General features: G+C 40.9%; 1 protein-coding gene across 1 annotated transcript; it reads left to right on the plus strand.

Annotated features, from left to right (window-relative positions):
- Positions 1-1,465: 1,465 nt before the first annotated feature.
- LOC140303911 (solute carrier family 41 member 3-like) lies at positions 1,466-16,255 on the plus strand. Its single transcript, XM_072382892.1, has 10 exons — positions 1,466-2,619; positions 3,850-3,957; positions 4,174-4,245; positions 5,316-5,460; positions 5,581-5,727; positions 6,073-6,217; positions 6,334-6,413; positions 10,709-10,843; positions 11,144-11,292; positions 13,666-16,255. The coding sequence occupies exons 1-10, from the start codon at positions 2,425-2,427 to the stop codon at positions 13,843-13,845; spliced, it is 1,356 nt and encodes a 451-aa protein (XP_072238993.1). The 5' UTR covers positions 1,466-2,424; the 3' UTR covers positions 13,846-16,255.
- The last annotated feature ends 859 nt before the right edge of the window (positions 16,256-17,114 follow it).

Genomic DNA, 17,114 nt, shown 5'->3' on the forward strand with positions numbered 1-17,114 from the left:
TTCGAAAAATAACTGCTGCCATGTTAAAAAATGGCTGTATGGATCATGACTTGATTATGTTAAAATTTTAGATTTAAATAACATGATTAAGGGTCTTGTACTTGTATGATCTCGAAACAGTCAGTGGATTTTCATATAAAAGTTGCGCATCATTTTTAATCAAGGTTCTCACTCAAGCAGCAGCAGTTAAATAATACAGCTACTTAGCTCGCTGGTTAGCAAGCATGTGATCTGTTTAGCTAAACGAGTAGCAAGTTATCTTTTGTTTTATTTACACTATCAACCAGCTTGTTTATGTCTTTAGTATCATTCTGACATTATTAGCAATCTCCTCAAAGATATGAACTATAAAACAGATTTTTTATTTGTTATTTTACTAAATACTATAAATTCTAAGTTCGGCTTGGATATGCATATGTTTTACTACCCTAGTTGATACTTCCTGTTCACACTCCTAAATGTCACTGAGCGCGTTAGAGATCCCGATGAAAAGTGAGGTTCACATCTGGACAAGAGGCAATTTCCAGTTTTTATGATATCTAATTTACCGCTGAGAGAGGTAGAGCTGCTATGAGTCATCACTGAAACTGTAGTGTTGGCAGCCTCTGTGCTCCATTTACTTCTGTGTAAGAAAACTAGCCATTACCAGCATTAGACAAAAAGTCCCTGATTGTGACCTGAGATTAAAAACCCTCACTTAATATTTCTTGCTGCTTTTTTATATAGTCAGTTTTCGAAGATATGACAAAAAAGATAATCTTCAAGAAGAGAAATTAAGCCAACTCCATGCCCAGTGAGTGACCTGATCTGTTAATTAATGTATATGAACACCATACACCACCATCTACCGCTCAGTCTTTAGCAGCTGTCAGGAGGGGGAGCTGCAGAGAGTCGAGAACCCATGCAGAGCCATGCCTCAAGGACACTTTTCAGCTGAGTCACCGTCCTTCTGTTTGAGCGTCTGTGAGGAATGTCAGGACATACTCTTTTTAAGCATTCTGCACACATTTATGTTCCTTCCACAAGTTACTTTATACTTTATACTTGATGTAGTGTGGACGACGGAGCACTCAAATCTAGTGCAAAGTGCCAGAACATGTTTCATTTCTATCTCTTTGTCACATTGGAATTTCATCCCAAAGAGGTTTCATTTCATATGTCTGTCCAGACAGTTTTATCTGTGTAACACGGAATTGTAAATGACAGAAGAAAAAGAGCGATGTATTGAAGTGAGACTGAAAAAGACAATTAGTGGCAGCTTGTATGTTCCCTCCAGTCAGGGAGGAAAATCTGTCCTTTCCAGGCAGCAGCAGCACCACGTGTTGGTGACAGGTACAGCACCTGCTTCCACTTAGTGCGTCACCCACTTAATGTGAGGACACTGAGGTGGAGGGAAAGGAGGAGCTATCAAAGAGGGGGAGAGCACAGCTGCAGTACCCTCTAAAGTGGTCTGCAAAGAAAGGAAGAGGAACACTCTCGTCCCCCTGCTTATACAGTGGCGTCTCTCGCATCACCCCCCCTCACACACGCACCATCTTGCTTGTTCCCCCAACACCACAGTGTGCCGCCACGAGTCATCCATTTGTCTGGAATTCAAGGGAAACCCTGGAAGACACACAACAATCACCCTGCCTCTCCAGTGAAGCCTCTGCCGCCACACATCTCAGCCTGAACGGACAGCCCGGCTCTCCCCTGATCAAAATGAAGAAAGGGCTCCAGTCAAGCGGTCAAGCTCACACGGGGCATCAGTACAGCAGTGAGGAAAAAGAGACAGAGATGTGGAAAGACAAGAAGCAGAATGAGTGGCAGCACAGGAGGGCTGAGAAGAAGCTGCTGGCCTTCTGGATGTCCTTGTCCCACAGAACCTGGACCCTCTTCAGGCCCCGCGACAGACCGGGCTTCCAGCGCTCTGCTTCGGCCGCCCGGCTGCTCAAGAGTGAGCCATGAGGAGAGAAAGTGTATGTGTGTGTGTGTGTGTGTGCGTGTAGCCTGTGTGAGTGCATGTGTGTGTGAAGGCCTGTCAATAGCAGAGAGTGTCAGAGGAGGCATCACAAACCTGCTGTCAAGTGGACCTGTGTGTGTGTGTCTTTGTGTGTGTGCTTCAGTCAAGATGATTAAAGGTTCCGTGCCTCTTCACAGACCTCCATTTACAAAAGGACTTTTTGCTGCTGCCCTGTTAGAACTGGAGTACAACCGAGGGGCGAAACACGCTCAGCAGGCTTTTTTCTTTTCACAGAAGAAAACTGTCACCTGTGATTCAAAGAGCCTCGACTTAGGTTAAGACCACCTGGAAGCATTAAGAAAAATATGTGACACCTTCAGCTCAGTGGATCATCAAATAGCTGTCAAACCAGCCGTACTTATTCTACTCCCTTTGTGACTCAGAAGCCTCTCCAGATAGGGATGGGTTAAGAGCCTACAGCCATGGTGGTGACACATCTGGCTCTGGAACTGCGTTTCCAGGGCAAGAAGCTGAGAGGCTTCACTTGCAAACTGACCCGCTCGGCCCACAGCTTCCTACCAGAAAAGTCATGGATTATCGCGGCACAGGTCCTCCTGCCATACCTGGTGTCTGGCCTGGGCATGGTGGCGGCCGGTATGGTCATGGATATAGTGCAAGTATGGAAAACTAGAGCTCTAGAGTGTGCTAGTGTGTGAGACTCATTCAGTACACATGATTCTAAATTTCGAAAGCATTACTACAGAGGGTGAATCTTGGTCATGTTTGGACTTTTCATGATCGCCACTCTTTTATGTTTCCTTAAATTGAGTAAATCTGAGTGGTCGAATGAATGTGACACTCGTTCTCCTCTTCAGAAAGTCCATGAATACTGTAAAAAAAAAAAAAGAAACTCTAAAAGCAAAGAAAATATAGATATGTAAAACAAACTTACAGATCGTGTCAGGCAGTACAGAGCCTGTTTATATTTTAACCCACCAGAATTTTAAACTGCATCTATTTTTAATCAGACAGTTGTTTACTTTGTCCCTATTTTCTCTGCTGTCAGTCTATTACCAAAATGCCAGCTACATAATAGTGAAAATGTGTGAAAAGCCTAGCAAAGCACATATACATATCATCTTCTGTAACTTTGCAAAGATAATGCCCAGCAGGAAGCTGTCAAACAAGTCTGACAGACAGATGATCAGCAGCAAGATACGTTGGGCAACCATCTTGGATTCAAAAGACAAAGTAAACAGTTGTCTGATGCAAATGTGATAATGTTTAAAAATTACTCTTCAAAGTGTTCGCTCGAGCTAATACAACATTTTTGAGTTTGAAGTTGTTTCAGTTGAGAACGTGGTCTTCTGTGGCCTCGTCTTTAGTAGCTATTAGCTTAGCATTGCTTCTAATTTCCTGGTTAGTAAGTGTACTCTGGCAGCTGTCTACTATAAGTAAAACACTTAAGTAATTATTACAACCCACTTTTAGGTGCACAATTCTTATTGTCTCTGCAGCATTAGCAAACAATCCCACAATTGTCACGTTGTAATATAAAGGATGCTAAAGTTGTATTGTTACAGCAAAGTATAAGTGTTGCTTCTGTCAAATGTGTAAGAAGTCCAATAAGAAAACTGCACAGGCTAAGAAATCTCATAGCCAAAACTACTAAAGTTCAATATAAAATATTTTGTCCAAGTATTTTATAGTAGTCTGCGTGAGGGGATCATTAACTGAAAATTCAATATATTGACCTCATTTAGCAGGTTTCTAAGGTATATAATATTCAAGGGGAAAAAACACTAAATTGGGCAAAAAATCAGGTTAAGACAAAATTGATTTGCAATGTGGTTTCCCTGGGATACATTTAGACAGTGGAATCAGAGGACCACTTGTGTGTTTTTCAGCACTGGGAGGTGTTCAAAGAGATCTCAGAGGTGTTTATCTTGGTGCCAGCTCTGGTAGGACTGAAGGGAAATCTGGAGATGACATTGGCATCCAGACTGTCAACAGCAGTGAGCGCAAACAAGCACACAGACATCAGCAAACCACACGAATATGAAAAAAAAACGATTGAAAATGTTCAATTCTGAATTGATATCAATGTTCTTAAGTACAATGTTAAGCACTGTCCTCACTCTTGGCGCCAGCTTCCTTGAGAAATTTCCACACTGACACTTGAGACCATGTGATGAGAAAATAAGATTACGTAAACCTGTTTCCACCCGCAGGCCAACACGGGGCAGATGGATGAGGCCGAGCAGCAGTGGAGGATGGTGCTCTGTAATCTGGCTCTCATTCAGGTGACACTGCACCACCACACACACTTCATCCTATTAATAACACCCACCATCACTTGATTCACTCTCTGCTGGCTTCAGGACAATTTGATATAACTCAAGACATGCTGCTAGCATGATAGCATCACCTTTCATTTCAAAATACTCCACTTATGCAACTGTTCTGAATATTAAAATCCAAGAGTTTGACACTTTCTTTTATTGCCTGTTAGTCATGGATATTATTCTCTTCCAGCCTCAGTTGGAAACAGAATAATTTACAAAAATGAATCACAAAACTGAATCTAAGACTGATACATTAACCCTAAATGAAACCACAAAATATAGTGGGTGAAAATTTTAATCATAGCTAATGCAAAAGTAATAAAATTTTATTTTTTCTATATATTTCCTTGCACATGTGCGTGTGTTTACTTTTGTGAACAGCTGGTTAATTCATGATAACAAGTGTACCTAAACTGGCAGATTTGCAGCTAAAAGTAAAGTTTTAGATTGAGATTATTCTGTCAACTCCCTGTGAGTGAGACGGGATGACAGTCTTGTTTAAAGCTTGAATTTTAAGATAGATACTGACTGACTTTCAAGGGATGGAGGTAAAATTCAATTAGGCACATTGATTTTGAAAATGTATTTGTACAAACAAGCATGTAGGTGATTTATTCATACTCTTAAACACAGCCTGTGATGGTGTCCTGTAAAGTTACCAAGCTACAGGAGGTAGATACTTTCATGTATTTCATTCCAGAAGCCACATAGTCCTGATAAGGAAGATAAAGACAACGTGCAACAACATACGTTGCTTTCAACCATGTCTTTGTGTCACGTGACATTGAGACTAACTGTTTTCACACTTCTGAGTTACTTTAAAGTAAATAACAAGACAACGCTTTACTAAAATAACTGTGTCACTCAGTGGCGTGCACAGGCAGGGATGGAAAGAAAAAAAAGGGCACATATAGCGTGTCCTCACCACTGTAGAGGACACTTTAGCACGCATTTTTGGCTCCCGAGATGCCACTTGAGAACAGTTTAGCAAACATTTTGGCTCCTTCTGCTTTGTTTTTTGTCTTCAGGTGCAGGCCACAGTTGTGGGATTCCTGGCAGCGATAGCAGCCATGGTTCTTGGTAGTCTGTCCAGAGGAAGAATAGATATTATCCAGGCTGCCATCCTGTGTGCCAGCAGCGTCACCACTGCTTTCATCGCAGCGCTCTCTCTAGGTCAGACCAAGGCACGAACCGCTGCAGAGGAGTGAATTGCTGAGAATGTGACAGACACACAGAATATTGCTGATTATGTGAGGTTGATACATGTAAACTTTTTCTCATGTGCCGTGTCAGGTCTTGTGATGGTGGCAGTGATCGTTGGCGCCAGGAAGGTGGGCATCAACCCTGATAATGTGGCTACGCCCATCGCTGCAAGTCTCGGAGACCTAATTACCCTGTCTTTGCTCGCTGGTGTCAGCAGCTTCTTCTTCTGTTACAGAGGTCAGAGGTCATTCACTACATCAGCATACAATAGAACTACATATTATGTACATATGCATTTGCAAGGACACTAATTTTCAGGTCAGATGAGAGTCTGAAATGCTAAACTGTTAAAAGTATGGACTAAGCAAGAAATGGATCAGAATTCACACAGCTGGATGAAAGCAGTGTTGTATTGATAGAGGGGTGTTTCAGCCAGAAGAGGGCAGCAAAACCCCTCTTGCAAAGGTTTCCTGAGCAGAGGCAGTAAAACTCTTCTTGTTTTCATAATTCTTAGAACAGCTAGACATGTTTATTTCCTGTCCACTAAGTGTCAGATATAATCTCTGTTATGTTGCTCTGCAGACATGTGGTACCTGCCCTCTGGGGTGTGTGTCTTCTTCCTGCTTCTTATCCCAGTGTGGGTCATCATTGCCAGCCACTCTCCACCAATCAGAGAGATCCTGAAGTCAGGCTGGCAGCCAGTCATTTTGGCCATGTCCATCAGCAGGTGAGCCAACCGGAGAAAGGTCGTCCTCCTCTTCCTAAACTCATCTGATAATAACTTTTGATCTAGAAAAGTGCCCCTCTGAGACTCAGACGAACTGTCATTTCTCTTCTGCTCAGCTTTGGTGGTCTGATTCTGGATAAAACTGTAAGCAACCCAAACTTTGACGGTATGGCAGTGTTCACTCCAGTCATTAATGGTGAGTTGAAGATGCGGTGCACACAAAAATGATCCATTTGCAGTGAATATCACTCTACAAAGACAGTGATTAATGGGTTATAACACACAATGGTAGACCATCATTTTTGTATTCATTCATTTGTCAACAACTGCTCTTTAATCGCTCCAGTGACATAGTCCTAACTGGTGTATTCACAGATAAGTGATAAGCCAGTGTAAGATACAGTGTAAAGAACAAAAAATTGTATTAACTTCATTTGCACACGGGCAGTTCATCTTTCTGTGTTTTATTGGATACATTGCTTAGTGTTACTTAACAAAACACATTTGAAAAAGGCCAGTTGCATGTTCAAACGAAAAAGTTGGGAGGTCTAAAGATAGTGTCACGTTTTGAGTTTTGTGTCGTTATGTTTTCAGGTTCTTGGTTTATTTTCTTGTCATGTTTTTTCCCCTGTCACTTAGTTTCACTCAAGTCACCTGTTTCTGTTCCACAGCTGCACCTCATCACCAATCACCTCCCCACAGCATTTAGTTTCCAGGTTTACTCACAGTCCTTGCGAAATCCTCACCTTAGCATTCATGCCACATTTTTCACAGTCTCGTCAGGTGAGGTTTTTGCCCCATGTTATCTATTCATAGCCATAGTCAAGTTTTGTTTCATAGTTCATGTCAGGTCTTGTTGTTTAGTTTAGTATTTTGATAATCCGGCTCAGCCGCGTCCTTGGTTCTTGCCTTATGTTTTTTTTTTGTAAATAAATCAAGTTTTACTTTGAAGTCCTCCCTTCTCGCACCACGCATCGTGACAGAAGGATTTAGCCAGACATGGACCCATCGTCCAGATGGCGTTACTTCAAACGGGTGACGTCAGCAAGTGATTGTGATCACTGTTGGTTACATAACCAGTGTCCAACAAAGGCTGAGTCCTATCCTTACAATCTTCCTAAATAAATAATTGGACGGGATTTGCATATTTGAGGAAATCATTCATTGATCCAAGCAATCTGGAGGTTTTTTAGTGCGGAAAGGGGAAGAGAATAATCTCAACACCTGTGATCTGCGATCCCTCAAACAGCACTGCATCGAGAGCCGTCATTCATCAACGTCTGGTATAGCCACATGGAAAAGGGATTACTGTGGGAAACCTTTTTCAAGCACTACAATGCAAAGGTACAATCACAAATACCACTGTGCAAAAAAGAAGCCTTATGTTAACCTTATGGGCTCAGGGGCATCTGGGATGGACCATCACACTGTGGGAACCTGTTCTGTGCTCAGACCAATGAGGGTTCCAGATCTTTTTTTGGAAGAAATTACTAAAGACCAAAAGGAGCATCCAGGCTGTAATCATCTATAATTCATAAGCCAGGCTCTGTGGTGGTTTGGGGTTGTTCCTCATTTACACCTCTGTGATGGCAGCATTAATGCAGGAAAATACGACAACATGTAGAGAAACAGGTGCTGCTTGCAAGATCACATCTTCTTCAGAGACCTCCGTGTGTTTTCCAACAACACAGCATAAAACCACATTCTACACACAGTACAAAGGCATGACTGAGGAGGAAGAGGGTACGGGTACTGAATGGATCTGCCTGCAGAGCTGACCTTCCCTCTATGGTGCGAAGGAAAATACAGAATATAAGACAAAAACAGAGTTTGTAGGATACTTAACAAGCTTGAAAGTGATTCTTTATCATTCAACACAGCCTGAACTCTCTCAGACAAGATTTCTGTCATTTATTTAAGGACTCTTCAGAAATAGTTCTCCAAGCTTCTTGAAGGACATCCCAAAGCTCTTCTTTGGATGTTGGCTGCCTTTTGTTCTGTTCTCTGTCAGATGATCCCACACTGCTTCAATAATGTTGAGATCCGTGCTCATCCCTCCATAAGACCTGTTGCCACTGATTTTCAGTCCACTTCTTGTGTCATTTGGCATAGCTCAGCCTTTTCTCCCCGTTTCCCTTCCTTAAGAATAGCTTCTTGACAGCCACCCTTCCATGGAGACCATTTCTGATGAGGCTTGGGCCAACAGTAGATGGATCAGCTGAAGGTCCAGATGCATCTCTCAGGTCCTGTGTCAGTTTTTCCTTTTTGTTGTCTTTTATGCATAAGGACATCACCTTTAGATACTGTTCAATCTGCTGTAGATAGTTCTTTAGGTCTGACACAAAAAAATTCTAAAATTTTTTGAGGGCACACTGTACACTGAGATATGTTTTCAGCTAAGAGCTCTTTGGGAATCACCACTTTGGTCCAAAAATAGTATTTACTGTCTGTCAAACTGTGGTATTTTTGGTCATTTTCATTGATGCAACTAAGGAAAATGGAAATAAACAATGTGTCTGCAAATAGCTGCTGCTAAATGCTTAAAGTGGCAATTTATAATTCAAATAGTTTCTTCACTAAGTTGTCCATTATCTGTAGACACAACACTGGTTCATCCAATGAGTTATATGTTATATGCTTGAATGATTCATAGGTCAGTGTTAAGAGATTTAGCAAACGAAAAAAATCACATTCCTCTTTAAAAATGCTCAGGAACGAGGACTGGACTGAAAATGCCGCATTCTTAAATTGCTTGCCTGATGAACTAAAGGTTTAATAAAAATAATAATAATAAAATGCAACCAATGTCCAAAGAAAAACTTTTAAAGACCTTCAGAAAGACTAAAGAACTATAGCTCAAGACCACTTAAAAAGATTACATGAAAGTCTGGCTGCTTGGAAGCTAATGAATCTAATGAAATGAGGTACTTTTGCACAGTACCATGTGTTTATGTAAAGATGTGAGTTACTGCTTGTTTACATAAAGAGGAACTAAGCGATGAGGGGATGAGGGGCCACTGCCAGTGATCACATACTGTGTCTGCAAATGGCCTCGCAGCCTTGCATAGAACTATACATGTACAAGTCGTAACAATTTAAAACTTCAAATGGACTCTTCAGGTGTCAAATTTATCAGGTATTGTTCATGTAGGAATGAAACCATACTTCTATACTTGCATCTCAACAGCTATTTGTGTTTGTTTTCTTTGGTCCACCTGTTTTGAAAGCACCAAAAATTTATTGAAACTTAATTCTGCCAACCATCCATTTGTGAGCCTTAAGAGTGGAAGAAAGGATGATAACACTCATTACTTTTCCCTATAATAGACATCATGTGGATTTTGCTACTTTAATTGTACTGAAACTATGTGTGACATTTCTTCCAGATACCCTAAATGCTGTTGGAGCAATGAAACCCTGACAATGTTTTCCTGAGGGAGTGAGCAGAGCTGGGATTTGTGGTTGTGGAGTTTCAACATTCTTAATCTATAAAAAATAAGGCTTTGAAACTTCATACTCTGCTTATTTGCTCAATCAATAAAAAAAAGCCTAATGCCAAATTATTACATGTGGAATTGTTTAAGCATGCAGGAGCCAGGCAGTTAATTCTATTATTTAATAAGTTGTGCTCTTTGTACACGTCCTGACCATGAGTCTGTAACACCACATGCTGAGGCTGAGCTCGACTTCAAATCTGATCTGGTCATTATTGATGAGGCACGAAAGTGCCGCCAATGTTGAGGATTCTCCTCTCCATTGAAAGAGCTTCGGAGGGGCGTACACGGCCAGATCTTCACTGACTGAGATCTGCTGACCGCAAAGCGGCATACTAAGTAGAGACGAATAACAGCGGTCTTTACATAAGCCACAAGCCTGATCCGAATGCCAACCAAAGACTCCTGCATGTATTGCCATCGCAGTCCAAGAAGTACATTTGTATTCCTATTGAGTTCTCTCCTCTCATGCCTTGTTGACCAGAAACGCTCCGCCTGTTTTGTTCAAACGGCCCATGTGCTTCAAAGTTCTGCAAGCCAAGAGTTTTTGTTCTGCTCCTAATGAAATCAGAATGAGGGGTGAGCAGCTTTATGACAAATATGGCATAACAATGAGATTGCCTTTCCAGACATTCTGAGAAAAAAGAAAGAAGTAGGAACTGCTGAATGATTATTTGTACAGAGAAAACTTCTCTGTGTTTAAATGTGCTTATTCTGCTCTGTCTCTCATATCACTCCAAGATGAAAAGAGGACATTGGCTGAACAATCAATGCGACTTGACGATTAAAACTGCTCTGGTGATTACTAAAGCAAAGCTAAAAGTATTAGAATGTAGAGCAACAAATGCTTGTCTTAGACATAAAGACATTTGAAATGAAAACCTTACTTTCTGTCACAAAGAGCCGCCAACACTGCTGTCAGCCAAACATGAAGTCCATCTCTGTTTTGTATCCTCTTGTTGCTCCCAGTGAATGCTACATTTTCCTGTCCCTGCAGGTGTAGGGGGGAATCTCGTGGCCATCCAGGCCAGCAGGATGTCTACCTACCTCCATTATTGGAGTGTCCCTGGAGCTCTTCCTTTCAAAATGAGTGCACACTGTCCTGGACCCTGTGATGCCTTCTGCTCCTCGGGTTAGACACTGAAAACTGTTTGGCAACTTTCTTCCTTAACTGTGTGACTTTTAAGAGCATGTCTTAAAGCTCAGCCTTGTACTGCATCCACATTCACACAAATCAATTTATTAGCTGATCTCAGAGATAGAAACTAGAGTTCGGCAGCTTACTTAAAGAGCAATATTTCAAGAGTGGCTTCAGTTTGCCCAGATCACGTATTCCACAAACCATGTAGGGGTCATATATTTAACCCCAAATAGTTGTTTTGGAAAAAAAGATAAGTAATGATTGTTGCTTTATCTTTCTATGTTTACACAGATGTTAACTCCAAGTCAGCCAGAGTGCTGCTCACCCTTGTTGTCCCAGGTCACCTCCTCTTCCTGTACACAATCCAGCTCCTGCAGGGAGGCCACGCTGCCATGACGCCCAGCTTCATTATCTGCTACCTTTCTGCAGCTCTGCTTCAGGTGATAAACACTTTATCGTTCTCAAAGAAAAAAACCTGTGCACTCTGGGAGGTCTTCTAAGCCAAACCGACGTGCAGAACCAGAAATGATGAGAGGCCTCCTGCTGGGTCTCCTTGCATCGCCAGCTTCTGGGCAAAAAAGAATAGCGCATGAACAGACTGTAAAGGCAACTTCCAGCTGGACAGGACGGACAATCTGTGCCTGTACAAGAAGACATAGCTCACCTAAGCAGAAGGAGACAGTAGCATGTATACAAGAAGGCATAGATCTAAAGAAAAAATGTTTGTTGGTAATGACAAACAGAACTAGGCTCTATTGAGTCATGATTATCAGCTGGGCTTCAGTTTCTTCACTCTACATGGATGCTTTGCAGTGGAAGTGTTGCTTGTTTTGGAGAAATGAAAATGACAAATTAGAGGAGATTGTTTGTGATATGTTAGGTTAGCCATTAGCTTTCTTATTTCTCTCCTGCCTCCCTTCTTGTGCACTCACTGGATTCTCTGAACAGCAAATTAGATTGAGCTCTATCACCAACAGATGCAAGACTGATTCTATAAGACAAACTGGCTAAAAAACGATAGGGACTATATTTGAAAATGGCAATGTGGAACACACACTGAAAATACGCCGAACATGCCTCATAGACCAGGCTGTTGGACTTGTTTAAAGACATCTGGAGTGTCAAGAATGCCTGTTTCTCTTGTATTTTTGGTACGTACACCTCATTGCCACATCATACTCTGTCAAATCAATAAATTTGCATTGCATCTATTTGTGTTGGAGCCCACCCTGAATGGCTGCTCAGTCTGTTGACTGAGCGCACGAGAAGTTAGGTGACTGCAGAATAAGGGTAGAATAAGGCCAACTTAACATGTCTCACACAGTCTCTTCTTAATTGTCTTCATCATTCTCCAAACCAAGAGACACTGTCACGACAACGTGTCAGTGTAAAGTGAAGAAACTGAACACCAGCTGATGGTCATGACTCAAGAGACACACAAAGCACATGCTGCTACTTTGATGTTTTTTTTTTAGCTACACAGTCTTCTGGTTTCCCTTATTGTATAATATAATATACACACTACTTCCCCCTTGTGCACTGGTGGGTTATGTCTTTCTGCATCATACAGATTGTACGTCCCAGCCAGCAGTTGGAAGTCATGTTGGCAGTGCTATTTTGTGACAAGGAGACCCAGCTTGGTGCCTCTTGTCATTGCTGGTTCGTCACATCTGTTTGGTGTGTAAGATCCCTGAGTCAATATCAATTACCAATGACTTTTGTAGGAGTCTTTTTCTTCTACTAGTCTGAGTGATTATTATTGGAAACAGTTGTATGATATGATATACTTCATTGTAACAGTAGGGAAATTAGTCTTGGACTCCAAGTGCTGCGCATTCAGCTGCCATAGAAGAAACAAAAGTATTAATAACAATCCACCCTGCACAGCAGGGGAAAATTCCAATGGAAAGTCATACACTCATATTGCACAATCCATATAAAATAAATATAAAAATAGACTACAGCTGAGAAAAATACATAAAAATGAATAAAGATAAAGAGAATTAAGATAGTTCATTCAAGATTTTGATTAAGGGTTGGCACAAATGAGTTTTTAAACCGGTTCAATTTACACTAGGGTACCCTGAATCATTTGACAGATGCTAAAGGTTCATACCCAGAGTGAAGGACCTGAGATAGGTCTGCCTGCTTGAGAACAGTCTGTTCATATATAGACTATACAGAAAGGGTTTCAGTCCTCCCCACAATCTTCACCAGTCAAGCAAGCTGAGATTTGTCTGAACAGAGAGATTACCAGACCACACAGACATCCCATCCCATACCTGAAAAATGACAGGACCTATTTGCCTGCTTATGCAGTCATTGGTATACAAAGTGAAAAGCACATGTAAACTAACACATACCTGAGAGCGTGTTGCCTATCCTAACATTTTGTGTACTGTTTGCTAAAAAAATTATAAGTCCATTTAATATAAAATTATTCATATTTAGATCCTTAAATTACCTTAGCAACAGATGAGGCTGTAAAGTACAAAAGGCAGAACTTAAATCAATGAATAAGAGATGCCTGAGAGTCAGGTGAGGGATGGTGTTGATTGCATAGACTGTCCATAGACTGTCAATAGACCGTCCCGGTCTGTAAGCAAACTGGAATAGGTCCATCAAATAATGAACCTTAGTTTTTAAGATGGACGCCATATTATTTTTTAGAACATTTCACGACGGTTGAAGTTAAAGCTACATGCCTATAATCATTGTTTTCACCTGCAGAGGAGTAATTGCAGATTTTTTTTTTAATGATAAAAACATCGTAATTATATATAATTGGGTAAATGTAGATTGTCATTACCCAGGTGGTGATTCTGCTTTACATGGCCAGCTTGATGGTGCGCTGGCTGTGGCGAAGGGGCCTGGATCCGGACAACTACTCCATCCCCTACCTCACAGCTCTGGGTGATCTTCTGGGGACAGGCTTCTTGGCTCTGAGTTTCAGACTCATCCTGATGGTCAGTTCTACAGGGACTGGAATTTGACACATATGTAGTACTGCATATCGCAGTGCACAACTACCAATATGCAAGTTACCTGAAAAACAATGTTTAGCTCGTTGGAGTGAAGAAAAAAGCTGAGGATAAAAGAAAACGAGTGGCTAACTCTGGTGTGGTATTCAAGTAGAACTACTGACCAGGTGATGGTGCCATTTAGGATTAGTAAAAATGTTTTTGTTTTTTTTTCAAACTACATGCTTATTATGTAAAACCCTTAATGCAATATTTATAAAAAGGGGTTCATCTGCACATATGACATTAAATTAAATGTCATCAAATTCTCCCTGAAGACCTAAAATAGATAGGAATATGATCCAAAATTAAAATATATGTAAGCTTCAAAGGTATGGTGAAGACTTTATGTCAATGAAACACATTATGCAACTAAAAGGCTTCCTATAAGCAAAGTGATCAGACCGGTGGAGACATTGGTCTTGCTTTCAACCAAATCAAACCAAACCAAATCATGATACTATCGCCACCATGTTTCACTTATACCTTAGGCTCTTATGCAGTATTTTCCCATTATGCCAAATGTCTTTTAAACCAAAAAGCTGTATTTTAGTCTCATTCTTAACAAACTTGTACAACAGCCATCTGTTTTGTTCATGAAATCTTAGGCCTACTGAAAACAGGCAGCTGCTACGTTATTCTCGGAAAGCAGTGTCCATGTGCTCCAGTGTCTTTCAGTGTTCTAATATGGATTGTGACAACGTGGCTCTTTGAGACGCATCATACAACTTAGACAAGTTTTCTTTACATTTCTTTAAGTAGTCTTCAGGAATAGTTCTCCAGGCTTCTTGGAGGACATTCCAAAGCTCTTCTTTGGATGTTGGCTGGGGAGGATTCATCCCTCCAGCTGATTTTGCAGCTGATTTTCAGTCCACTTCTACTGTCATTTCCACCCTTGCACGAAGACCATTTCTGATGAGGCTTCAGTGAACAGCATTTATTTTGTAAGGACATCACTTTCTGTTTATCTGCTGTTGATAGTTTTTTGTTGTTGTTGTTTTGTTTCACTTCTTCTTTTGTCTTCCACTTGTCCATCCATCCATTTTCTATACCCACTTAATCCAATTCAGGGTCATGGTAGGGCTGGAGCCTATCCCAGCTACTAATTGACGCGAAGCGGGGTTTACCCTGGATAGGTCACAAGTCCATCACAGAGCCAACACAGAGACAAACCAACCATCCAGGCTCACACTCCCTCATAGGGTTCATTTTGAATCACCAATTAACCTAACGTGCATCTTTTTGGATGATGGGATGAATCTGGAGTACCTGGAGAGAACATCCAAACTCCTCAGCTCGGATCAGCCCGAGCTAGCTCCTCAGCTCGGATAGCCTGGAGGAAGCCTGGAGAACTATAGCTCAAGACAACTTTGAACTCCGGCTGTTTGCCTGTACACATAGGGTTAGAAAGCCCATTGTTTAATATAAAAGACTTCGTAAGAGTTCAAGTTTAGGCAAAACCAATATAAAAGAGCCAGGTGAGCACCAGCACACGCTTTATCCACACCTCACAGGTGCAGCCGATGAAGCCAGTTAGAACAATGAAGCCCATGTGCCACCCAAAGACTTGGAGGCCAGTGAGGATGCAGAGGAGCTGAACAAGACTCATGAATATTGATTTTGGTCAGTGTGAGGGAGGGCTTCGGTTGTTTAGAAGTTACACTGGGTTCCTTTGTGATCTTTTGGATTATGACACGTTGCTCTTGGAGTGATCTTAGATTACCAATGATTCCCGTCATTTTAAGTTGCCTACATTTGTAGACATCCTAACTGAATGTGGACTGGTGGAGTTCTAACTTTGTAGCAGTTGTTCTTTAAGTCTTAAGCTTGATAAAATTCTTCTTTTTTTTTCTCCAAATTTTCCAAATTCCTTAAAATCTCTGTTCTCCGTATCATGATACTCCTCTGGAGACGTGCTGTGAACCTTGGACTTTAGTAGATCCTTGTAGTTTCAATATAACAAGGCGCCCTCGCACAGCCGGTTGCCATCTCATTGTTTCAAAACATTTGATTCAACATTCAAATTCGAGAAATATATGATTAGATCTAATAAATTGATTTGATTTGGTTTGCTCCATCTAAATTAGGGACTCCAGTTACATTTTAGGTCATGTTTTGTCAGAAAAAAAAGAGCATGCTTTCAAAATGGCTGGGGTGTTCAGCGCATTAGTGAGTTAACAAATGTCATCTCAAGGCGCATCAATCATCATTACTTTATTCATTCCAATAATTCTACTATCAATACAAGTGGAGACTTAAATTACAAAACTACAGAGCCTTGAAAATGGGAACTGAACTTGTCCATTTTTAAAGTTCAGTATGGTGTTTCAGATCATCTTGCAATCTTCCTGAATTTGTGGCCTGCTCTTCAGTATTGTATCTGGATCTATATTTTCCTGATCACCCTGAGAACACATCCTCACTGCGAAGCATGGTGGTGGCAGCATTATGCTGTAGGGCCATTTTTTCTCTTCTTTTTTTTTTAAATCGACAGGGACTGAAAAATTTGACAAAATCAAAGAAATAATGGAAAGGATGCCGAAGACGAGCACATTCTTGAGGAAAACCAGATGTGAATAGATTTAACCTTTCAGAATCACAGTGACCCTAAATGTTTTTTTTAGGGGAGACGTGTAAATGTCTCGGAATGGCTGGGTCAAAGCCCAGCCCTCCGTCTGATTTAGAATCCGTGGTAAGACTTATTGACTGATGTACGGCCAATCAAGGGGGTAATACTTAGGTCAATATAGATAGAAAAATAGTTTCAAATTCAAAGTTGTAAAACCACAAAATCAGAAGAATTCTAAACATGGTGAATACTTTTACAACAAACTAACACTGTGTCACCTTGACAGCGAGAGAGACCAGATGTGCAACAGTTTGAGAGCACACGGCCCAGGATAACAGAGCCAAAGTACACAAGTCAAACTATGTGAGAAGTTATTAATGTGCTTTTATGTACATAGTTGCATAGACGTTTATGGAACACAGAAGTGATTTTACTAGGTGAAGTTCAAGTTATTCTTCTTGTGGTAATAATTTCTCCTCAGAATATAACTTGTACTGCGTGCTTGCTTACAGCTGTCTTTTGTTTTTGCGATTTATGTGTACATGTTGAGAATTCAGGCACAAATCCAACACAAGTTAGGAAAAATAAAAATAAATAGACAAAGTTAGTAAAAGTGGTCAGAAAACAGAAAAAAAGTGAAGGCAGCGCAGACTTTGGTTCCTGTATGTTCCAG

The sequence above is a fragment of the Leuresthes tenuis genome, unplaced genomic scaffold (assembly GCF_036924035.1).
Source record: "Leuresthes tenuis unplaced genomic scaffold, fLeuTen1.0.hap1 SCAF_3, whole genome shotgun sequence".
Taxonomy (NCBI): Eukaryota; Metazoa; Chordata; class Actinopteri; order Atheriniformes; family Atherinopsidae; genus Leuresthes; species Leuresthes tenuis.